The sequence below is a fragment of the Hippoglossus stenolepis genome, chromosome 12 (assembly GCF_022539355.2).
Source record: "Hippoglossus stenolepis isolate QCI-W04-F060 chromosome 12, HSTE1.2, whole genome shotgun sequence".
NCBI classification, from domain to species: Eukaryota; Metazoa; Chordata; class Actinopteri; order Pleuronectiformes; family Pleuronectidae; genus Hippoglossus; species Hippoglossus stenolepis.
The window spans coordinates 19,874,772-19,900,256 of record NC_061494.1 but is presented as its reverse complement, the minus strand read 5'-3'; the positions used below and the strand labels follow the sequence as shown (position 1 = coordinate 19,900,256).

At 40.4% G+C, this 25,485-nt stretch overlaps 3 protein-coding genes across 5 annotated transcripts in view; 2 read left to right on the top strand and 1 right to left on the bottom strand.

Annotated features, from left to right (window-relative positions):
• Nucleotides 1-103: 103 nt before the first annotated feature.
• On the bottom strand, nt 104-6,486 carry LOC118118967 (cytochrome P450 3A40). The gene is made up of 13 exons (XM_035172563.2): nt 6,347-6,486; nt 6,139-6,232; nt 5,926-5,978; nt 5,046-5,145; nt 4,094-4,207; nt 3,478-3,563; nt 3,248-3,390; nt 3,047-3,165; nt 2,019-2,103; nt 1,769-1,929; nt 1,449-1,675; nt 614-776; nt 104-508 (listed from the first exon to the last, which is right to left on the bottom strand). The coding sequence occupies exons 1-13, from the start codon at nt 6,418-6,420 to the stop codon at nt 434-436; spliced, it is 1,494 nt and encodes a 497-aa protein (XP_035028454.1). The 5' UTR covers nt 6,421-6,486; the 3' UTR covers nt 104-433.
• An 827-nt stretch (nt 6,487-7,313) lies between these two features.
• mrpl57 (mitochondrial ribosomal protein L57) lies at nt 7,314-10,070 on the top strand. 3 transcript variants are annotated; one of them, XM_035173401.2, is made up of 2 exons: nt 7,314-7,466; nt 9,126-10,070. In XM_035173401.2, the coding sequence occupies exon 2, from the start codon at nt 9,141-9,143 to the stop codon at nt 9,450-9,452; it is 312 nt and encodes a 103-aa protein (XP_035029292.1). In that variant the 5' UTR covers nt 7,314-7,466; nt 9,126-9,140; the 3' UTR covers nt 9,453-10,070. The 3 variants fall into 3 exon arrangements, with proteins under 3 accessions (XP_035029292.1, XP_035029294.1, XP_035029293.1); XM_035173403.2 differs by having other exon boundaries at nt 7,314-7,502; XM_035173402.2 differs by having other exon boundaries at nt 7,314-7,512.
• Nucleotides 10,071-12,774: 2,704 nt separating this feature from the next.
• The window catches only part of kcnh1a (potassium voltage-gated channel, subfamily H (eag-related), member 1a), a 38,904-nt gene continuing 26,193 nt past the window's right edge, over nt 12,775-25,485 (top strand). The window contains exons 1-6 of the mRNA XM_035173406.2: nt 12,775-13,003; nt 18,133-18,256; nt 22,088-22,194; nt 22,588-22,716; nt 24,316-24,434; nt 24,525-24,917. Coding sequence (XP_035029297.1) covers nt 12,931-13,003; nt 18,133-18,256; nt 22,088-22,194; nt 22,588-22,716; nt 24,316-24,434; nt 24,525-24,917 — 945 coding nt within the window. The 5' untranslated portion in view covers nt 12,775-12,930. The remainder of the gene's footprint in view (nt 13,004-18,132; nt 18,257-22,087; nt 22,195-22,587; nt 22,717-24,315; nt 24,435-24,524; nt 24,918-25,485) is intronic.

Here is a 25,485-nt window from a genome sequence, read left to right as displayed (position 1 = left end):
TTAAGACAATAGTCCGAATAAGACACTGACATGTAAACAGGATTTACTATCTCAACCCGATCATACCCTGAAATAAGCAACAATCAAACCAAGACAAACACAATTATTTAACACAATATTATTCAACACGGTTTCATCAGATGAGAGACAGAAGAGATGATGCTATGATATAAAGTACATTTAATGTGCAGTAGATTTTTATTTAACCAAAATACGTAAATTCATGTATGGAGTCATAAAAGATATAGGAGAAATGTTCTACGTTCTTCTTAAACATCAAGACATAAAGATTAAAGACCATTTATAGAAAAGTACGCTGTTGATAGATGACGTTCAGCAGAATTAAATGACACTTTACATATCGTGCTCAGAGTTGCTGCGAAAGGTGAAAACTAAATATCAACTTTGACAGAATTTCTTCTTCCCTCTCCGACTAATGTTGTCTGGGAACAAACTTGAGTTTTATCGGTGTCTTGGGCTGAAACTTCCAGTTGTACTCTAAAGGAATCTAAAAAGAGAAATGGATGTAAGATCAGGATGAGGAGGGTGAGTCTCAGTGAACATGAAAGTGTGTGTGTGTGTGTGTGTGTGTGTGTGTTGCTGTTATTCTTACCACAGTGTCTCTGCATGTTTCGAAGGTGTAATCCTGTAGGAGACGCACAACAACCATTTTCAAGACGAGGAGAGCGTAGCGCATCCCAACGCAGTTACGAGGCCCAAGCCCGAACGGCATGTACGCGTACGGGTTCACCTCCTCCCCGCTGTCCTTACTGAACCTACACACACACACACACACACGCACACACACACAAACACACTAGATGAACTCAATGCAGCTGCAGAAGTTGAATAAATGCTGTATTTCTGATGTGGCACAATAATAATAAGAGGAAAAAATAAGTGAATCCACTTGTCAAGAATCCAATACATTTGAAATGAAGAAACACCAAAGGAAGGGGGAAAAAAGTAAATAATGTAATAAATAAATAAAATACAATAAAAGAATCAGAAAATATACATATAGATATGATTGTGAAAAATAGTCTAAGATGTGAAGATGCGTAAATACAAAATAAAGTTACGTCTTGAGTTTGCTTGTAAGAATATAAAAATATCCACATTCACTCATTAAAATTAACAAAAGTCATAATTATCTTCTTTCAATGACCTGGAGTTTGTGTTATGAATAAACCAAAATGAGAAAATTTGAAGCAAATTGATTTCATACTTTAATGCCAGTTACACTGTGTTCCTGTTTTACTGAGTCATTTCCCTGACTTGTTCCATCTTTTCGTCTCCTGTTACACAACTTCTCAGCATTTACCAGTATCCTGTAGTGATGCTTGTAACCAGTGCTTTTTACATTTGTCAGCTGATGGTTTCACAGTCAAGAAGAAAGCGAGCGATCTTTCTCCTCCTCGTTAATCGTGTACAGAATGAACATTTACCTCTCTGGTCTGAAAAGTTCAGGTGAGCTCCAAAAACGTGGATCCTTGTGCAACAAGGACACAGGAATCCCAACGATGGTTCCTTCAGGGATGGTGATGCCGTGGAGCTGGACGGTTTTTTTGCACACCCTCTCGAGCCGAGGCGCAGTGGGAATCAAGCGCAACGACTCAGAAATCACCTGGTCCAGGTACTGCAGACGCAGCAGGTCGTCGTACGTAACTGGAGCCTAGAGGTGAAATACCAGCACAAACACCAGCTTTCTTTACAACAAATAAAAACGAAAGTCACAGAACAATATAAGACCAATGAATTACTGTACATCTCTCGGTAGGCTGGCATCGATTTCCTCCTGCAGGGTCCGCATCACGTTAGGGTTGGTGGCCAGATTGTAAAACAGGTAGGAGAGGGTCATGCTGGTGGTCTCATAGCCTCCGAAGATGAAAATGAAGGCCTGAGAAAGGATCTCGTGTTCAGTCAGACCTACAACACAACAAGACAAAATGTTCACAACATCACAAATCCATTAAACTAGAATCCCCCCCCTGCAGTTGTATGCGGAGAAAACGCACCTTTACTCGGCTGCTCTTGCTCGTTCTGTATCTCCGTGTCTGGAATCTCGTTTTGAAGCATCACCTGCAGGAAGTCCGCTCGACCCTAGACCAGCACAGAGCAAATCGGCAGAAATATTGTTGAAATAAGTGGATAATAAGAAAATTCTGAGGGTTTAAAGGAGCAGTTTGGAGAGAGGGGGTTGGATTAGAAGAGGAATTGCACTCTCATGTAGTCTGTTTAAGCTTAGCTTAGCATAAAGACTGGAAGTAAACAGCTAGCTTGGCCCTGTCAATGGTAAACTGCAACTTATTGTTGAATCCATAAGTGTTAAAATAGTTCTATTATCAAGTATTATGTCACCATGGTATTTTAAAGAAGGCACCATTTTAGAGAACTGGGATTGAAAATATAAATACTGAAATATGTCTGAATCGTTGACTGTAAATAAAGATGGACGACGCATCTCCACTTTCTCCCTTTGTACGGAAAGGAAGCTAAAATAAAGATGATACAGGCGCCGCCATCTTGAGCTTTTGACGTAATTTAAAGTCTCTGCACGTATATCAATCAGGGGATGGAGCCTGATTGATATACGTGCTCGACCAATCACGAGTCAGTCTCAGATGTCAATCATGACGGTTCACGCTGCTTTTGTAGAATTAACAAACTAATAAACTTGAACCTACTTACGTGTGATAAGAACAACCTAAAATGACAGAAGCCATCTTTGAGAAGATAAATTATGTTTATCTGTTTACTTTTTTCCATATCCCGTCTGTTAACATGGAGGAGAATTTTATGACCTTTACTGCAGCCAGCCACCAGGGGGCAATCTAGATGATGATCTAGAGATCATGTTGTCCATCTTTATTTACAACCCATGGTCAACATACTATAAAAGTGACAAGGCTGGCAGACAACTCTAGAAAACACAATTTTTTCTTTTTGTGTGGATTTAACGATCCCCCCCCCAAAAAAGAAGCAAGTTATTAATTATAACATGTTTAATTCTCTGTAGTTTCACTGGGACAGATGAAATACTCACAGACTTGTCTGCACTGTGCTGCTCTTTAAATCTCTTGATGAGGTTGTAGAAATAATCCACACTGAGTCTGGGCATTAACTCAATCCTCAGCAGCTTCACCAGACGACCACCGAATATCACTGAGGGGACGACAAAGCGCTGTTCACCAGAGAAATGGTCAAATGAGGCCAAGCACGTAACAGAGGTGGAAGGAGGACTTACACATTAATATGATCGGCCACAGTTTGAAGTTCAGAATCTTCTTGAGGTGAATGATAAGTGGGTCGTCCGGAGTGTTCTGGGAGTCGGACTCAACACCGAAAGACGCGCTGGTCACGACGTCTAAGCTGTAAGGGGCCACCAGTCTGCGGCAGAAGAAAAGGAGAGGTTGTTTTACCTTTTAAAGACGGGACGTGGATTCATTACCACGTGTGACAGAGTAAATAACGTACTGTTTGACATCGATCATCTCATCCTCGTGGTTTTGTCCCAGTTTCTCGACGAGCCGGTCCGCATAGCGAGCCACGATGGGAAAGATCTTGGAAGAAAGAAGGGTTGTGTCATGTTCGGTTGGGAAACAAGTACTTATATCATTTATTCAACCCAAAGTATCAAAACCACAGAGTAAAAATACTCAAGTTAGGGTCCTTTAGTTGGGATATATTTAGAAAACCTATTCTGCTCCGTGTTAATCAATCACATTTTACTTGAATAGCCCATATTCACAAACCTCTGACCTGTGACTGGTTTATTATCACATATTATTATACTTTTGTTATAGCAACACTTTATAACCTTTTATTATTGGCTTCAAATAGAATAGAAAGGAAAGTGGCACTATTCTGAACCATCAAATTGAAATTATAGCTGATATCTGATAAGTTAGTGTTGTTTTAAGTTCAGTGTTTGTTTAAAGGTACTTTCCACTGTATTTGTATCACTGCATACTTCTCTCAGTGAGCGCACCGTGTGTGCAGCAGACACAGATACACACAGTACAGACACATTCTGCAGATGCAGTTAAAAGAAAGGAGACGTGGTCAGTGAGCTCAGATTTGATATACTGACCTGTTTCAGTCGTCCGCTGGTGAAACAGGGAGACAACGTGCTCCGAATCCGTTTCCACTTTTCATCTTTCACATTTGTAATCGCGTCGTGCATCGGTCCCGTGTCAACGTTTTCCTGTGAACACGAGGAAACTCTGAATTAGCGTTTCCTTACATCTTGAAAGTGCGATATTTAGTGTGTGTGGGTGTAAGAGAGTGTTGTCGTCAACAAAACAATACACCTGTCAAACTTTCTCTAATGAGAACCACATGTCTCCAATGTGGTGACAAAAAATAACACAAATATATAAGAGTAAATTTAATATTATCGTACGTATAAATCAGTGTAAACTTAGATAAAGTGTGAATGTACAATACAGAGCAAATCCAAGTAAATCAATGAAGCCACGAGAGGTTTTCTTGAGTTTGTGAGCCTGAGGTTGAACATTTTTTGTCTTACTTCTCCAATTTGTGTGTGTGTGTGTGTGTGTGTGTGTGTGTGTGTGTGTGTGTGTGTGTGTGTGTGTGTGTGTGTGTGTGTGTGTGTGTGTGTGTGTGTGTGTGTGTGTGTGTGTCAAGAGTGTTTCCTGGTGTAATCCTCCATGACAAACCTGCGAGTGTAAACGACAGGATATCACTTAAAATCCAAACCAGCTGACTAGAACGAAACATACTAATCGGCCTTGTCTGCACTTCAGCTTTAATAAAATATGTTTTGAGGTATGAGCTTTCAAATGAAAACAAAACACTCCTTCCCTTTTTATAAACCTGTGCTTTGACTCGATTTCTTTGACCTCTGTCTCTGTTGTTTTTAATGTCCCTGTAAAACTGCCTTGCCTGAACCAGAGAGGCTGTTGCACCACACCAGACACGTGGTCTTATCACAAGCACCTTTCCACCTCTACTGTTATTATTATTACGTCAGTGCAGATGACGCTGTGGGATAACGAGTTTTAAATGAGTGAGTCTCTTACCCTGCGGTTGGTGAACACAGAGTAGCACTCCTTCACCATCACACTTTTAATCATGTCCGGGTCTGACACCATCAAAAGTGGTGAGCGTGCATCATACAACCTGCACAAAAACACGACAACATCAAGAGTAAATTAAACATGAATGTAATTTTATAAAACGTCCACGTCTCAAAGAGAGAATTAAATATGTTGGAATAATAAGGAAATAATTATCTCTATTGTTCTGATGCAGGTTAGTATTGATTATAATAACTTAATTTAATATTTGCATTATACTTTTCTCATTTATATATTGAGATTAGCAAGCTTCTTCTAGTTCCACGTAATTTCAAAAAGTATTTTCTTCATCTTATACATTCAAAATAAATGTTCTTTAAGATGAGATATAAAATGAGCATTTACTGAAAATAAAAACATATTTTAACACTTGACAATCATGCCATAAATACTTGCCTCCATTTTCAGCTTCTTTAAATTTCTACTACTACTACTAATTTTCATTGGTATTTATTTTTAATATTTCCCTTAGGATCAATAAAGTATTTATCTGTCCATCTAGTTTCTTTACAGATGATCATTTTGCAATAAGAAAACATAAAAGAGATCATACGTTCACATAAACACTCATACAAGAGTGACACTGATTAGCAGATGCCATTTGCATTCCACTTGCATAACTTAGTTTTACACAATGAAGTATTAAAAGGCAAAACAAATCTGAGATTTTGAGAGTAAGGTTGTAAGATTACAAAAATCAGATTTTTTCCATAATACGGCGCTAGAAACACGTCAAAGTTCTGTCCCATGAATCATCTCATCAGCTCTCAGATTCATCCTGTGACCTTTCGTCCACTACTGACAAGACGAAGCAACAACTCACCCCCAGACATCTCCATACTTTGCTTGACATTCGTGATCAAATTCATAAAAACCCTGTGAGGAAAATGAGACAAAAGCTTTAAAAAGATACAATCCTAGTGTGTAGAGAGAAGTGGAGCAGTGAGGGTCAGGATACTGAGACTTCTAATTATGTTTTATTTTCAGTATCATATATATTCCTCACAATGTGTGTGTGTGTGTGTGTGTGTGATACCTTTCTAAAGTTCATCAATGTCCCCATAAAAGGCAGAGGCCTTGGTCCGGGTATTCCGAGCTTTTTAAAGTACCTATAAGGCCAAATGCCATACCTGCAATTTAAAAACAGAAAGAGTTGTGTATGTTACAGGAACAGGGATCGATGATAGAACAACTTCACACAAGTTCATTTCATCTGTGTCCAGCCTGATCCAGACACTACTCACAGAAACAGGAGGGCGACGCACAGAGCCAGCAGAGTCCAGGTGGTGGCCGAAAACAACGTGAAGGAGACAAACATCTTGACTGTGCGGAGGCAGAGCTGTGCACAAACCGAGAGGAATGAGGAAGACACAAGTCCAGGCACAGAGGGAGGAGCTCCAGTGAGTCCAATGCCTGGGGTTTATATAACACACAAAGCAGAAGGAGAGAGGAGGTGGCCGGTGACATTTCCCCTGGATCGTGTATCTGCAGCTTCTGATAAACTGATCTGTTGTCTTATATGGAAATAACCAGACTCGACTCAAAACAAGATGATTCTCCAGAAAAGCAGAACAAACTTAAAAGCTTATTTCAATTAGAACAGAAATACTTTTATATAAATGCTGCATCCACATTGAGTTCCCCCCATTTTTTAAAATAGTTTATTTATTTATCTATTTTTGTGTTTCCCACAATGCAAAACACACAACAAAGTAACATTAGTGAAAAAAAATAAATACTTGTGGTAAAATAATATAGAAATAAATAAAAACAAACTACATTCTTTACTCTAATCAACCTTTTCAATTGATCTATTCTTATCTCATTCTCCCTATTAATTAAAATTTAGTTTTTGTTTGTTTGCAATACTTTTTCTACATAACCTTGAAGTGGTCGATACTGTATTCGTTCAATGACTATTTGTAGGAAGAAGGAAAACAAAGCTGGAGCACAAACAGTTTAGTCTTTAGTCTTTAGTCACCAATAATTATAATTAATTATTGTTAAATTGTTTATTATTTAATTTTAGAATGCAAAACAAATGCAGTGATATTGTCTTTATGAAGGATTGTTATTGGTGAACTAAATTATATAAGTGCAGCGTGTCTATGGAGGGATTATTATAAACATTATTTCCTTCAAAGAATGAGAAGTTAAACTAATATTACAAAAATAAACCCGTGGACGGATCTGAGACACATTTGAGCCTTCTCCCTCACCGTAGTTAACCCGGAAGTGGTCGCGTAGGTAACCGCTGCTCGACACATTTCCCACAGTTTCGTGTCTTTAAAACTGTCCCAATCTTCTCGTGTCTTCGTCCTGTCGCTCGAAGCGGATCCACGTCTGTCGCAGGGAGACGAGGAGGTGAGGGAACAACACGTGGCCTCGTTGTATCTGAACGAAAAGCAAAGTAAAATGTCCTTTCGAGCTGCCCTTGGTCCGTACCGTTAGGCTAAAGCTAAGCTAGCTTTTGCACACGTTTTTATCAATGTCATTTTAATTGTGGGTCATATTTATACTTACGGTGCAACTTTACCTCAAGTAAACAAATATAAAATGTGGGTGAACATGCATAGATACAGATTTAATGTGTACTCGAACTGTTTAATTCACATTGTGGACATTGTATAGGCTTGTATCTTGTTGAACTTACATGTTGTTCTTCTATTTTGTTTTTATTCCCACAGTTCAACTCAAGGCTTTACTCTCTCACTAAAATATAAAGAGCAAATCATGACATTAATAAAGATTAAAGTTTAAAGTTTTCTGGAGCAAATTTAGAAAATGCAACATTCAGATCCACACATGCATGGGTTTTGTGTTTATGGCCTCAGACCTCTGCACATCAACACATGCATGCTGAGGTAATCACTGCTAAATGATTAGAGACAGTCCCCAGTAGCCTACATCACCAGGTGAGGACATTACAGTTTGTGTTTTGTCAGAATAAAAGAACAAGATCCAAGAATATTAAAGTTACGACACAGTAAGATCAAGAAAAGTTATCACATTATTGAAGCTGGATCCAGCAAATGTTGGTTGGCTTGAAAAATGAAAAGTAAATGTGACACATTTTTATTTGACTAATCGCCCCCTTGTCTGCAAAACTATGAGCACCCCAGAGGCAAATTACATGTTTTATATATATATGAAGTGGAAAGTTTGGGAACCTTTCAACTTTTACAGCCTTGGACCTCCATTGGTTTCCAAGAACTTAATTACATAGTTTGACAGATCAATCAAAACTACATTCAAATTACAGTTGACTCTCTCTGAATCGTCAATGCTCTTCTAAGCAACTCACTGATAATCTGAAAATGAAGTCAATTGATGCCTTCAAAGCAGAATCTGTAAAAAGGCCTGAAAAACACATCGAAGCACCTCCAGCTTGAAATTTCCACAGTCTGAAATCAATATGTGATAAAGTTTCCAGTTGATCCATCACAACAAGCACTTTTTATTTCATTCATGCAGTATTGATTATCGCTGCTACAAACAGTTTTTACTGTGACACAATTGACTTTGAATACAGTGACCCACTTAGCCATGAAAGGATGAGACGGTTGATGTGATGTCATGGTCATGCATGGCTGTAAAGTTTTAACATCCCATTACTCAACACTGTTCCAAAGGTAAACAATTAGTAACTTAATCAACCTCGGATGTAAAGTTCAGTCCAGTTTATTAGTCAGATGATGTATAACACATGGTCAAGCACGGTGCAGTGGAATGTGTTCGATGAGAAAGTGGATCATAAGGTATAACACGTATTTGGTTATATTTGTCAAAATCTTTGTCATTCTCTGCCCATTAAGAAGAGTTAAAAACCTAAATCCAAAGCCAAAATCCTTCTTTAAACTTAAAATGAATAATAATGTGACATTTATTGTGATCATTATTGATATTGACTGACTTTTATTTCTTGATTTATATTTTATTATCCATATCGCCCAACCCAAAATGAACTTTACCATCGTCATTACAGCAATCACTGATCTGGTTCCCTCCGGTTTACTCTTTCAGAAATAGCCAGCCACCATGTTCCTCACCCTCGCCCTGCTGCGGAAAGGCATCTCCGGGAAGCAGTGGATCGGAAAGTACCGGCGTCCACGGCAGATCACGTGGCAGATGAAACGCAACACACTGAAGCGGCTGGATATCGAGGCTGAGAACGAGTACTGGATCAGCCGGCCGTACATGACTCCAGAGGAGGAGTACGGCCACGCCGCCGAGCGCAGAGCCCAGAACTGGCTCAAGATCAAGGACGCCAAATTCGCCAATTTCCCAGAACACAAGCGCATAACGGATCACCTGAGTCATCTCAGAATCACCAAGACGTGGTCGAGTTAATGCAAACGATGAAACTACACGCAAAGACTGTCCTTATGTGACAATACAACATGTTAATGTGTGAGTGGGAGCTCTGCTCTGTTTTCAATGTGAAGGGGTCTCAGAATGTCGGCTGAACGGCTGCCATGAAAAAGTGTCAAGACTTCCATGACCTGTTTTAACTCCATAAAACAAATCTGCAAACAGTTTGTGGTTTTCTGTTGGAAAAAGCTTCTCAAGCTGTTTTCAGAAATGAACTCTGAACATTTTCTGGAAAATTGGATCAGGACATTTTACGTAGTTTGTCTTGTCACATATGAAAACGCAGCAGGAGATTGTTCTGTTCAGACGCGTTCACGTCAACGGGAAAATGTCCGGAACATTCAGGCGAAGTTTTGCCCTCATCGAGTTCTGGCTGTGTTCTCACCTCGGTTCACTTGGACCTTTTTTGTGGACATTTCACGAGCTGGCAGGAGAAAAACATTGAAAATGTCTGCAGCAACTGACTTAGACAAAATATTAGGCAAAATGATTTACACAGGGTTAATCTTACATTCTACTGTATTTCACTTAATTGTGTGTATTTAAAAGGTTGAGACTGTCGGTGCGAAGAAATAAATCTGAGACTTAAGAGTTTAATCCTTTTTTTTCATATACATTTGATTAAATACATTTTTTAAAGGTTCATGTAAATGGTCCTGTTCCATTTATGGATTCACGTGGACCTGTGATAAAGTGATGCTTTACTATCTGGACAAACAAGCTGTGTTGACAGCAGCTAACCGGTGACTCATGATGGACATTGTGCAGGAGATTGACCGTCTATGAAACCTTAGTCTGGTGACATGCGAGCTGCTGTATTTATGGCCTGACTCAAAGCTGCAGACACTGAATTATTGGAACACTAACACAGATCTGAAGGAAGAACCAGGGGGATCATTATGGCCTCATGCTTTTCAGAACCTTTCAGAACAGGATCAATCAGTGAAGTTATTTAAAAGCTTTGTGTTTGAAATATGAAAGCAGAACCTGATACAACAATCAGACTTTAAACACTTTCCTTTTGCCTAATCTATCATTCAGAGGCTATAAAGTCTAGATACATTTTTATATATATATATATCACAGGATGACAGAAGTAGATTAAAACTATTGATAAACAAACAAGAGCCTCCACTTGCATATGTCCACCACAGGAAGAGAATTAACTGTTGACTATTAACATTATTAAACACACATCTGCTCAGAACTACATGAAAGTTTATAATGTTTTAAACCTTTTATCAATGATAAACTTGGGGTTGAATTAAAGTGTCACCAAAACTGAAGCACTACTCAAAACTGGAAATACAACAAAACGGTTCAGCTTGGTCCAAACCTGGTTTATCATAAAAGTGATGTTCAGTCCAGCACCCAGTGGCCTGCTGGTTTCCATAGTAGCCAACAAGAAGTCTGAATTGAGAAGAGAGACAACCAGCTCTGGGCTCCAGAGGAACCACAGGAATTCTTTAAACCAGCTATTTCTGTACTGTTAGTTGTTTGATGGGGATTTTGTGAGCTGCAGCGTTACCTGGGCTCTGTCAGTACGGACACTGCAGGGTCCAGAAATAATTAAACAGGATTAATGAGCTGGTGGAGAAAACATTGTCTGTGGAAGGGTAAGAATGTTACTGCAGGAATCAAAGGGCAAAATCCACATGGTATCACTGCTCCTCTGGGAAACAAGAGCCCGACTGTAAGCGATTAATCCTTGAAAAAGCAGAAACCTCCCGGGTTCAGTGCAGGGAGCTCTCTCTCTCTCCTTCAGTTTGGCAACACACATCATCGCTATTCACTGTTTTAATCTGCTACACACAAGTCAGAGGCACTAAAGTTAAATATGGATATTTTCAGAAATAATCTCATAAACATGGACTTATTCAATTAAATTCATGAACATCTCAGGAGGCTCAAACTCATACCTGGTGTAGTTTGTATGTTGCTCCAGCTCATGTGACACAATAACTCACGTGGCTAGAATAGTTATTAGAAAAGAGTTTCGTCAATTAATATATTGTGGCATTAAATTAATAAAACAAAAAATAGACAAAAACCTAAACTACCTTCCTACCTTCCTAAGCTACCTTCCTACCTACCTAAACTACCTTCCTTCCTACAAACTACCTTCCTAAGCTACCTTCCTTCCTACCTAAACTACCTTCCTACTTAAACTACCTTCCTTCCTACCTAAACTACCTTCCTAAGCTACCTTCCTTCCACTAAACTACCTTCCTTCCTACTTAAACTACCTTCCTACCTACCTAAACTACCTTCCTAAGCTACCTTCCTTCCTACCTAAACTACCTTCCTTCCTACTTAAACTACCTTCCTTCCTACCTAAACTACCTTCCTACCTACCTAAACTACCTTCCTACCTTCCTTCCTACTTAAACTACCTTCCTCCCTACCTAAACTACCTTCCTACCTTCCTAAGCTACCTTCCTTCCTACCTAAACTACCTTCCTTCCTACCTAAACTACCTTCCTACCTTCCTAAGCTACCTTCCTTCCTACTTAAACTACCTTCCTACCTTCCTAAGCTACCTTCCTTCCTACTTAAACTACCTTCCTACCTACCTAAACTACCTTCCTACCTTCCTAAGCTACCTTCCTACCTACCTAAACTACCTTCCTACCTTCCTAAGCTACCTTCCTTCCTACTTAAACTACCTTCCTACCTACCTAAACTACCTTCCTACCTTCCTAAGCTACCTTCCTTCCTACCTAAACTACATTCCTACCTCCCTACCTCCCTAAGTTACCTTCCTACCTACCTAAACTACCTTCCTACCTTCCTAAGCTACCTTCCTTCCTACCTAAACTACCTTCCTTCCTACCTAAACTACCTTCCTACCTACCTAAACTACCTTCCTTCCTACCTAAACTACCTTCCTACCTACCCTCCTAGATACCTAGCTACCTTTATTTGTGCAGCTCCTTTCCTACAGGTTATAGCAGTTAAAGGTGCTTCACAATTGACTGATTAGACAAGAACAAGACAAACAAAAAAGTTTATTTTAAAAGCTATAGTAACGACAACAAAAATGAAGTACCCTACAATAAATAAGAAATAAAAGTCAATAAAAACACATACTAATACTATTAACACGAGATAAATGAATAGAGTAGACGTAGTCGTGAGTGTAAAGGTTATTAGGGCCAGCAGGTGGCGCTGCAGCTCCAGGTGTGGCTGCGGGTGGCGCACCGGACCCGGCCCCCTCCTGCGCCGCTGCGCCCCGGCGTTGTTTTCCTCTCCTGGATGATGAGGTGCGTAAAGAGGCGCCAACAGCACCGCGCCGGGCTGAGGAGGCTGAGGAGGCTGAGGAGGAGGCCGAGCAGGAGGCATCATCTGCGGAGGAGAGCAGAGCGACGAGCCGCCGCTGTCCCACACATCCAGCGAGACGCCATGAAGACGAGCGGCAGCAGCAGAGATCCACCTGCCGCCTGAGCCCGGAGGAAGGATGGCGGGGGGCCGCAGGGGACTTGTGGCCCCTCAGAATACTTTTTTGGAGAATATCGTGAGACGGTCGAACGGTAAGAAGGAGGATTTATTCACTGACTTAAGATTCAAACATTCGTACAAAAGCCCTGCGGCACAGGAGCCGGACAATCAGACCATTCAACCAATTAAGGGAAATTAAATAAAATGACGGAGGATAATTAGTAATAGAAAGTTAATTAAATCTTCTACATTGAACGACGTAGTAAACAAAACTGCTGCATGTTGGTTTTACAATGGTATCTTTCGTGTAAATCTCATTAATGCAATTAGTTGAGTTTATTCATTTCTCAGATCGTGACAAAGCTCCTATTTCTAATTGGGATCATTAAATCATTAAATGTATAATTAGGGACCATTGGAAGTCTTAATTGAAAAATGACGCACAGCAGAAATGTCTAGTCTGGACACTGACGTATTCACGTCTTTATATAAAGGTGCAGATTGTGTCATTTAAAGAAAAAAACAAACTGTCATTTATGTCAGAGCACGATCTCCAGTGTGAAAGCACTTAGTGACAAACACATTGAAATTCAACTGTTAGACTTTTCCCCTTATGTATTTCAATGTCAAACATCTGGATAAGTGAAGTTGTAGATTTCCATTCAAACATCAAGCTGTGCTCAGTTGCTGCAATACATTTATTATTCTGCATTTTTAATTGTGTGGCTGATAAAACCACTGAAAGGACATTAAACCCTTTTTAAAAACAACCTGCACCACGTTGAGCTGAGGCCTCGCCGATGAAAGCACCGTCCCCGAGGGATTTTTGATGAGCGATGGTGAAACAAATTAAATCATTTTCAGTCAGTTAAAAAAAGTTTTTCTCTCAGCACACAGACGTCTCCGTTTTAAAACTGGAAATGAAAAAGCTATTAAAAGACCATAAGTAACAGTGAGTAGTTTAAATGGTCACGCCACTGGGACAAATGTCATTTTGGCCAATTAGTGCTCAGTGTGGCGTCCAGATGTGGAGACAATTAACCACATTAGAGGGCTGAGAACTGATGGAGGGCCCATAGTGTGTTTGGGACATGTCAGTAACCATGTGACCTTTCTGCAGTGTTAGACCCCGATAGGAGGTGACAGGACAGACTGGAGGGTTCTGACACCAGACAGGATGGTGTTTGTTTCCTGTCACCGGCCTGGATGTGCACCAGTTCAAATGCTCGAGCTCTAATGTCTTCTCTTTTCAATGGGGGTTTGGTTTTATTTCATTTTTTGGTTTGTTCCGCCAGAACGTGACAAACCAACATGTGTCTTTGTATGTTCTCTGTTTATTTGTGCCTCTGTTGAAATCCGTCATGACAGAAGGGGACAACTTATTCAGAAAGGACTCAATCTTCTCCCCGGAGCAGGACTTTCCTCGGATGAATGTGTGATATCTAAATCCTTACAGTGTATAACATCTTGCAAGAAAAACTAATCCGGCCTTTAAAGACAAAAGCACAAGGATGTGTTTTTCTCATGACCTTGGGCGGTCCATGGATTAGTGAGCAGTAAATCCATCTGAAGCTAGAAACAAGTCTGGACTATAATCTGCAGGATGCCACCGGGAAACAATGGAGCGCCTTGTGAGAGACACAGTGGTGGGTGGGGGGGGCGTTCACAAACAATGACACGTTCCTTTGGATGTAACTTCCAGTCGTTCATTCAGCTACAGTTGTCACGGTTCATGTCTGGGACTCTTCACCGTGTGACTCTCACCAGGAATACCAAATGTAGCTAACATGCAAAATATGGGGTTTGTCAGCAAACCATGAAAACCTCAAAGTACATTTTTGCTGGGTCTCGAAACTAAAACTAGGTTTATCCTATTTCTTCTTGAAAATCTTCAAAATTGGACCTAAAATTAATGAGATGGATCGAAACGAGACTCTATGCTAAGGTTCTTGAAGCCTGCTTGATGTGCGAGTAGCTGTGCTAAACTGTTAGCTGCAGCAAATAAAGCAACAATAATTCTATCTTTCAGTGTATTAGCTTGTTTTTAATTCATTTGAGCTGTAGCGGAAGGTAATTTAATATGATTTTAATGTACTTATACTTTGCTCGAGTATATGTATTTTCTGTTTATACAGTAGCTTGACTCCTCGAGGTTTCAGAGGGACGTGTTTTACTTTTTTGCGTCAAACGTTTATGACTGTTATAAGTCACACTAATATGAAAAGCTTGTTTGGGCCCAAATCACCTGGATCATGAAATCTCCTGAATCATGGAGACGTTTCCATTCTGAACTTTAAATAATTAAGTAGTTGTTTGAGACACAAAGACTTTAAAGTATCCAATATGTCACAGTTAACAACAAAAATCACAGAAGAGTCAAAAAAAGTACATAGAAATGTGTGTGGCAGAACTTTCTCTTCTTAAAGTGGCCAGCGAGTTGCAGGAGACGCCTTTAAAACGAGGTAAAGCTTCAGCCTGAGGAGTTGATCAGACAACAGATTGTCATACTGTCGTGTTCTGAGCCTGAAGGAAACATTCAGGTTTGACTGATTCGTTGTACCTGTCTCTCTCTCTCTCTCTCTCGGTCGACACGTTCCCATCTTTTTTTTTGTGTCTGACATCCAGCAGATGTTTCTCACTGTATATTCTCTTAACCTCCTTTTCTTTTCAAACATTTCAGTTTGGACACTGTCACATAAGCAGACAGGTACTTTGAAGTTTAGTTTGGCGTGCTGCTCGTGTACAGTCTACTTCTCATTTGTAATGTTCTATACCAAATGCTGTTAATTTACAAAGCACTTGACTGGTTCAATGTGTTTTTTGTCCAAATTTTGTTGCATCACAGCAGTAAATAAACAAATCCAGTTCTGATAAGAGCTTTTGACTTTACGCTTCTCTGATCACAAGAGTAACATCCATCTGATCATTGTAAAATAACACGTTGGCATGGAACGTCTTATGCTTTATATTCTGTCAGTGTTCTCATGCTTCTAACTGTAACTTTTATTTTGTGTGTGTGTGTGTGTGTGTGTGTGTGTGTGTGTGTGTGTGTGTGTTTACATGTGGTATACAACCTCTGTGTGTATTTTGTATCCGGTGTTTCGTCGTCACCTTGTTGTAATGTGTGTGCATAGCAGGGTGGTTTGCCTTGAGATTCCCAAACATTTAAAACCGTTATATCTGCTCTTTCATGTCTTTTGCCAAAGTTAAGTAGATTTTCTTTAATTATCTAAAAAAGTATTCCAAAAAAACATATATGTCACATATGTACAATAATATCTTCCCGGCTATGGATCTATTGTGATTCCTGTTGCCAACAGACAAACAAACAAAATCCATGCACCTTGTTTTACACATTGACTTCGAATTTCGAGTAATCAAATATAATTTTATCAAAGAGGTATTTGCTTAATTAGCATGAAATCATTGTGGTATTTTCAGATATGACACTTTTGGAGCCTCATAGGCTCATTTTGAAGGTTCAAATATGACACGAGTCAACTAGAACCGACCACACGTTCAAATGTTAGACTGACTTTATGTAACTACTGTATTTAGCACAAAGTATTTTGTGTTTTGAATAATTTCATTCACGTCGTATTCAAAAGGTCCATTCTGAGGAAACTTAAATAAAGAAACTTTCAGTAGTGAACAATGAACAAAGTTTTACTGCCTTTTAGAAAACATTTAACTGTCACTCAAAGGCTTTGAGCTGGAATGTTTTCTTGTGTGTTTCTCATTGCATGAGTTGATGTAGTCGATCAATCAACACACGTTAAGTGTCAATGTTACAACTTGGTCCCTTTCATTGGTTCTTATTGGCTCTTGAATCACAGCCTGAATGAAGGGAAGTTGTGTTTGGTTTTTAAATGGTCCAATTTACAGATAGTGGATATTAAGATGAAGTATTCTTTACAGTACATTCAGAAATATGAATACCTGCTGTCATAAAACGTTTAAATATCATTGAAATAAATAGTTCATTAATTCTCATTGTGTATCAGGATTTAGTATTAAGGTATAAGAAATATCTATTTAAATGTATAGGTATTTTAACAGTTAATTATGCGAACAGTGAATATTCTATTTCGTACATGTACTTCACCTGTGCATGTTTTACTCATCATTGTTACATCATAAAACCATCTGTTAAAATGTAAGAAATACCAGCGTTATCCATTAATTTAAGACTTTTCAGGTTTAAGTAAAGACACAGAGCGCCAGTATGTGAATGTTAATTACAAAACTGCTGCCGTTAACAAAATAGGATGGAAGCAACATGGGCAATTAAAATGTACATGCAACTCATTGATTATTTATTCACTATAACCATGAATAAGTTTAGCTCGAAGCCAAACCCGAAAGCCTGCTGACATTTGAATAAGCAAAATGCACAGTATGAGAATTAATCTACTCCGTTATCCATGACATTTAAAAAACTGATGACAGCAGGTATTAATATTTTCACACAGTATTAGCCGGGAAGGAATACTTTATCATAATAAATCTGCAAATTGGACCAACTAACAAACACAAGAGTTTCCCCTCGGAAACAGCTAACGAGGCCTTTTACACACTCCACACAAGCAGCACACATGACGGCAACACGAGCTGCCAATGAGCAGCTACTAATACGAAAGTCAAGTAAGCAGATATTTAGATGCAAAGACTTGGTGCTCGGGTCACATTTGTGTGTGTGGAGTGTGTAATGGGCCGTAGACCCTCATGGACACTAATGAAAATCATTTTTCAAACAAGACGTTTTTAAATAAACACACACAGGATGAAGGAAAATCAAATCAGATAGTAGCTGGGGTGTGAGGATAAACCTCCATCGTATTGCTACTGAATATTTAAATGGAACAATTCGGGCCCAGTATAATCGCTGAATCACTCTGATGCTACAGTCAATGTTTTCTCTCTTCTCTATAAATTATTACGAGTGTCAGCATGTGCACTTCTCTTCTCCGCAAAGTTATTGAAGGTGACATTTTTCTCTTTAAACTCAAGGTGAGACATTTAACTTTTTTATTTGCTATACTTATACTAACATTTGCTTTTGTGGCCTGTCAGTGTTTGAATAACTTCAACCAAACCCTTGTCTTTGATTCAAATCAGATGTAATCGGCCTCTCTTCCCTTCTCAAACTCTGATTAAAGTGTTTGTATCGTGTTTTCTGTCTTAATGTCTGAAAGTTATCTGCCCTTTCACTCTCAACCAGATACCAACTTTGTGCTGGGAAATGCTCAGATCGTGGACTGGCCCATTGTCTACAGCAATGATGGTTTCTGCAAGCTGTCTGGGTACCACAGGGCAGAGGTGATGCAGAAGAGCAGCACCTGCAGGTAGGGATCCGTGTTTCTTAGTATAGAACCTTACAGTACATAAACTAAAATATAATCACATATAAACGTATACACTGTCTGCCATACCCCTAAAAACAAGGACAATGGACAGTGTGATGAAAAGTGACATTTTCATGATGGCACTAGATAAAATGCCACGGGATCAACAAACTTATAAGTTATAAGTGTGCGTGCGATATCCTGTGACAGTCTGATAGTTGATGAGAGATTTCACTCAATAACACAAATGTCAGCCTCATTGTGGAACCAGAGGAACCGTCAGGCGAATCGTCAGCGTCGGCAGGATTCATGCTCTGTGCAACATTTCACGTCAGTCCATAGATGGATGTTTCAAACTGGACCTAAGTGGTGGACGAGGGACGAGTGATTTACAGCCCTTCGTTTCAAACGTGAATTACGATTATTAGCTGTGTGTGTTGCGTTCTGCAGGGTGGCTGAGCTCGTGGTGAGCAGCTCAGTTTTCTGGTGCTCAGGAGACCTTATATATACCAGACGTAACTGAGAGGGGGACTCTGGATGGACTACGTCTCCCACTGTCCCTCAGCAGAGGAAGTTAAAACCATACGTTCGGTTATTTTGACAGAAATGAAGAAAAACACTCGCATTGGATCTAATGATATTCCCATCGTTAAAGAGAATCCAGCGGATTTGTTTCTCCTGCGACACCAGAAGCCCGATAACGAAGACACAGATCTGTGATGTAACCAGCCTGTAAAAACTGAAACTGCCTCCACATCACTGACTGTAACAGTGAAGCGTGGACACGGTCTCCCGGGGTGTTTTATCCAAAATGCATCAAGGAATAAAGGGAAATTCTTTCAAACACTTTCAGCCCTTGTGTTTATTGTACCTGTAATAAACACGTCAGTAAAACGCTATTTTACTGGGATCACTTGGAAGCAGTTGGTGCTGCCAGATTTGAAAACCGTGGGAGATGGTGTGTGTCACAGCCAGCACTGCGGCTCTTACAGATTCAGACCCTCGGCTCCCCAAACGTAAGCTTCAGTTCATGTGCCAATACAAACATTTAACAGTGTGAGACAATTTAAGGCTTATTTTTGATTGCTCCATCGAGGGGAGTCTGGTGTTTATAAGAGGAAGGAAAACTCCTAAAATCTTCTATTGTATTGTTTGTAGGTATTTAAATGTGTGTATACTCTGAATATATATATATATAGTGCCCGTTCTATGCAGCCTGTTTGCTTGGCCTGTGGCTACTGTCACTTCTTTATTGTTTGTGTGCTGGACGTTGTGTGCAGATCTTTTCTATGGTGCAGAATGATATTAGAAAACTCTGTGTTCATCCTACCTGGTTTATCTGCAGTGGAGATTCTATAGTATACAATCCTCTTCATAAAATGAAACTTAATTGGCTTTGTTATTATTCATGTGTGTGGTTTGTATACAAGTTTGAATGATCCACTTAACTGCTGGTATTTTTTTCCCCCAGAGGTCTGTCGACACAATCTGCAGATCCAAGTTCAACATTTTTCAAAATAAAAGCTCCGTAAATCAGCTCAATCTAAAGCATTGAAGCAGCAAAACAAACATCGTGCCTTTAATTTGCAGACAAATGGCTCAAGACGCGACTCTGGCGCCTCAGTCACTGTTGTTTATCCGAGGACGTAGAAGAAGACACGTTCCACCCTGTCCATGATGGGTTAGGATGAATGGTTTGTGAGATATGTGTTTCAAAAACAGACAGAAGGTTGTGGAATTAGTAGATTAATACATTTCAGGTAATGACTCCCAGTTAAGTACAAGTTTAGCAGCAGTAATTAATCAGCAGAAGACTTAGTGTTTTTGTCGGGTCCCATTAGGCCAGTTTGCTGCTTCAGAATTCAGAAGATAGGATTATTAAAAACTTAAGAAATGAACATTTTAACATTTTGCACAGTTGTTCTTGTCACTAGCCTCATACCACTAGTGTATACAGTTGTAGTAATAATTTTAAAATATCTTGTTGTTAGCTGATGGCACATGACGGTGAAGAAATGAGAAAGAAAACCCTCCTGTCCTTTTCATACCTTGAATCATATCAACAGTATTTGAACTGCGTTGTACAGGAGCAGCAACGTACAGATTCATTTTCCTTCACGAGCCTTGATGACTACGAAGCATTAAACATTCCCACTGTGGATGTTTGATGTTGAGTGTGACTCAAACATAAAATGTGAACTCATTCCTCCTTTAGGTCTAATCACTAAACCTCTTTCACTGTAGATGCGCACGGGTCAAAGATGTTTATTTCCATTTCAACCACTCTTATTTTGATGCACGTCTATTCAATTATGCATAAGTCCTTCTCCGTGTTGGATCCCGTAAACATACAGTGACAGACCTGTGGGAATTTCTCATGCATGACAAGAAAGCTATTGAGGGTTGGTTTTTCAGGCGTTTTTTTATTTCTTCCTTTGAAGATAAATCCCTCTCCTCTCCGAGAGAAGAAGAGAGAGGACATTCGTCAGTGATGTTCTATCGAGCGCTGGTCTGAAGAGTCTCTGCAGTGTCAGAACGTAGTCTCATTAAATTTAGCCTTCCTCTTGTATTTCACAACAAACTCCGTTATATTTAGCTCACGCTGGAACATGCTGCTACCGGGGGTGGCAGACACAAGCAAAGTGAGATGAATGTCTCCGGTTAAATGTGCTCATGGTTGCTTGACCCATCTCCAGGTTTAATTGGTTTTTGCGCGGTACTTTGCATTCGGCCAATTAGAGACCAGATTGCATTTATCTTTTTTATGCTTTCAGGATATATTTCAATGAGCGTTAATCTGCTCGTGCTCCATATTTAATGGAGCCTATTCCTGCAGTGTAAACCTCTCTGAAGATCTCCGTGGCAATCAGCTCGTCTGCACAATTTAGATGAAACTTTAGCACATAATCATTTAGAAAATATACATTTATATTTAAGTGGACACCAAAGGTTGAAGTTTAAAGGCTTAATGCAGTGCTCGTTCTAAACTTGCTTGTATGGAAAAGGGCTTTTTCTTTGGCCTGTGGTGACGCTTGGTTGCAGCTTTCTATCTGAAACCGTAAAGGTGACCTTACGCAGTGATCGAGCTGCACGGCTGCTCCATAGAACCCTGAAGCTGCCCCCTGCTGCTGCACAAAGAGCTGTTCACCTGTTTGTTCAAACTGAAGAGTCAGTTGATTTTGCCGATATCGATCACAACAACATCACCTCGCTTGTTTATTCAAAGTTCATTCATATTGAAAGTATCGCGTCTTCAACTTGCACCAAATTCCACACTGCACTTCCTTGAGCCCTTAACAATACACATGCCAAGTGTGAAGCCGATAAGATGATGGTTTCTTGAGTTTTACAAGCCACAGGCAGACAGACAGATTTCTGGAATATGCCGGCAGTGTAAGTTAGCATGACAAACGTTAAAAGTTAGATTTTTATCCTTATCATGCTCGTTACTCATCACGAGAAGTATCACGTGTTCAAATCACACCAAGTTTGACCCTGTACTTTCTTTGGCCTTTAACAATATACATGCCAAGTGTGAAGCCAATGAAATGAATGGTTCCCGAGATTTCTGGAATTTGTAGTTCGATAGCTTATCCTTTTGTGGTCTCTTTAGTTTTTTAGTTTTTTTAGAAAATACAGATTTATATTAAAGAAGAGGTTTAAGTTTAGTATGATGATATAAATGCCACAGTTTCAGGAGGCGGTGTACTTTAGAAACAAACCCATTGAGATATTGACACAGTTGAACCTTCAACTTCAGCTCTTTTTTTTGTGCCAGAACGAATCCATCTATTAAATATTCAAATTGTCACTTCCCTTTGTGCTTTCCAGCTTCATGTACGGGGAGCTCACAGACAAGGACACGACGGAGAAAGTGCGACTAACGTTCGAGAATTACGAGATGAACTCATTTGAAATACTGATGTACAAGAAGAACAGTGAGTATCGACGCCGAATGTAAGAGAAGGAGAGAAATGTGCTGTTCCACTCTCTTGTCATGCAAATGTATTCACAGCCCGTGTAAGATACTGAGCCGAGTTCAAACACAGCCCAGAACATTTCTACCTCTGTAGAAATGTGCTAATTGGTCGAGAGCCAGACCAGAGGAAACCTTCCCCCGGAAAAATGCGACGCTGTGTTTGTTTCCTCTCGCAGGTGTAACCTTCCATCTGCTTGCAGGTGGTGCAGGGAAACGGAACGTTTTTAAACTCTCCACAACGTTTCTCTTTTACTTAACACTGTGCTATCAAGATTTTCTGCTACGTGCACACTCACGCAGACCCAAAAAGTAACATTAAAGGTGTGTGTTGTTTTTTTTTCTGTACTTCCAGGGACGCCTGTTTGGTTTTTTGTGAAGATTGCGCCCATTCGAAACGAACAGGAGAAGGTGGTCCTGTTTCTGTGCACGTTCAGCGATATAACGGCCTTCAAACAGCCCATTGAAGACGATTCCTCCAAAGGTTAGAGTCGGCACATTTCCTTTGTTCAGCCTCACGCCCTCTGTCAGAAACGAAGCCTTTCTGACGCAGCGGAAGTTATTTCTACGTCCCGGAGATTAAAATAAGGGCATCGAATGATCTCCAGCTTTTTATACAGAGATCATCAAATGAGAGCGGCAGAGGAAATCACCATTCGACCTTGTGCGCTGTGCATCTGCTCCGACAAGTACCCAGTCAATCAAACACCCCCATCACGGAGGTTATCAGCTCACAACACAAAGAAACAATTCATGTTTCCACTGAATAACTGCGTAACTGTTGAAGACGGCTGGAATAGAACATGACTGAGTGCAAAAGAGCAACTTTAAACACACAGTGGTGGAAAACAAACAAACATCATAGCATCAACAGGTAGCATCACAGCTGCAGGCATCAGTACAGACGCTCTCACAGGCGACATGGCCTGCGGGCGACAATCACCAGCATGGGTCTGTGCTGCCGGAACAGAAAGTGGCTGCGGTTATTCCTTATTCCTATGAAGACATGAATAAATCACTGCTGCTGAAATAAAGGGGCCTGATATTGACAAAGCAAAACTCCACCACAGGAGCAGCAGATCAGCAAATGTTCATATGAGGTCATTCTGAAATAGTTTGGCTTTAACTTTGAGGAGAACTTCACAGATTCTGCACACTAAAATCTGTTATTAGATCTTGCATAATATGAGAGGAAGTTGTATAAAATCTTTTTTTTGGGCTCCAGTTGCGCAAAGTCTGATAAATGGTTTCAAATCACTCACTAATCAGTTGGGTGTGAAGACTTGAAGCTTGAAAATGAAATAGTTGGATCTCATCTCTACCTGAGGCTACTCGAGTTGCATTGTGGGTAATGAGGGCAGCAGATTTCCACAAGAAGCAGAATGCGTGGAATAAGAATTCAGATCTTTTTTTTAAATCGTCCATCTTGACTATGCCACAGGGGTGCAATGCTAAATCTGTGAACTTGCATTTGGTAATTCTTTATGGATCAGTATCATTAAAAGTTATTTATTTAAATTCAGAAGGTGATGAATTTAACAAGTAATGGAACAGGATATAAACTGGAATATAAACCCTCACAACCTAGTATCCACAACCTGTAACGGCTTTTTGCAGCTTTAGAGAAACATGTAAACATGAAAAGGCCATTGCAGTTGTTATTAATCCACAGTAAAAATGTGCAGCGTCCCAGAAGAAGCCCAGTTCTCCTGCTAAAGGATGTTTTGACCTTTCAGTAGGTCCTGCACTCGGTATCACGCTGTGTCGACATGAAGCCACTGGACCCCAAAACATTTTTCTTTCCACTATGAGAACATTTTCCAGATGATACGAGTCAGACATCGTCAACTAATCCGAACACAAACCTGAGGCTCTTTTTAAAGCTGGTGATGCAGAGGACATACTCAAGGTTTGAGAACTCCGGTTGCCAAGCAGTTTGTTTAAAAAAGAGAACAACACTTCAGACTATGTGAGTCTTATGAAGAATCCCCACGTGTTTAGAAAAACCTGCTGCAGCCCTGAAAACATCTCTAAATTTAAACCTAAAGCTTGTGCATATACCGTTTGTGTTTGTAATCCTCAGGCTGGGGGAAGTTTGCCCGACTGACTCGAGCTCTAACAAGCAGCAGAGGAGTCTTACAGCAGCTGCAGCCCACGGTCCACAAAGGAGAGAACGTCCACAAGCACTCGCGCTTAGCTGAGGTACAGACCCGTCACTGACTTCTGTTCACTTATAGAATCTAAAACACATTCCTCTGAGCCGTTACACTTTCCCGTGACATTTCTCTGCAGGTTCTGCAGCTTGGCTCAGATCTCCTCCCTCAGTACAAGCAGGAGACGCCCAAAACCCCCCCTCACATCATCCTGCACTACTGCCTCTTCAAGACCACATGGGACTGGGTCATCCTCATCCTCACCTTCTACACGGCCATCATGGTGCCCTACAACGTCTCCTTCAAGACCAAGCAGAACAACGTGACGTGGCTGGTGGTGGACAGCATCGTGGACGTCATCTTCCTGGTGGATATAGTTTTGAACTTCCACACCACGTTCGTCGGGCCCGCCGGCGAGGTCATCTCCGACCCGAAGCTGATTCGAATGAACTACCTGAAGACCTGGTTTGTCATCGACCTGCTGTCCTGTCTGCCGTACGACGTCATCAACGCCTTCGAGAACGTGGACGAGGTGAGTGCGGCGGCTCTGTGTGTCTGCGAGGGCGAGAAACTATTTGTTAATCATATTTCAAATCTTCACGCCGATCATCTGCATGTTCCAGATTCTCTAACGTGACCATTTTCTGTTTTTCTTTGTCTTACGTGATCTTAAATCAAATATTTTTGGGGTGTTAGACTGTTGGTCAGATTAAATAAGTCTGTGAAATTGTGATGGCTATTTATCTGACAATTTATAGACGAAATCAAAAGTAATCAGCGGATGAATTGATGATTGACGGAGCTGAAGAGACATTTAATCAGCCGTTAGTTTATGAGTTGATTTATAGGTTAGTGGGCCATGTTGTGTGGAGTCAGTTTCTACTCCGGCTTCCTCCCACAGTCCAAGGACATGCAGATTGGACTCCGGTTAACTGGAGACTCTACATTGAGGTGTAAACATGAGTGTGAATGGTTGTTTGTCCCCGTGGGTCGGCCCTGTGATACGCTGGCGACCTGGCCAGGCTTTACCCCCGCCTCTCGCCCAAGGTCGGCTGGGATTGGCCCAGGCTGCTTTCAGGGTCACTCCCCTCTGACCCTCA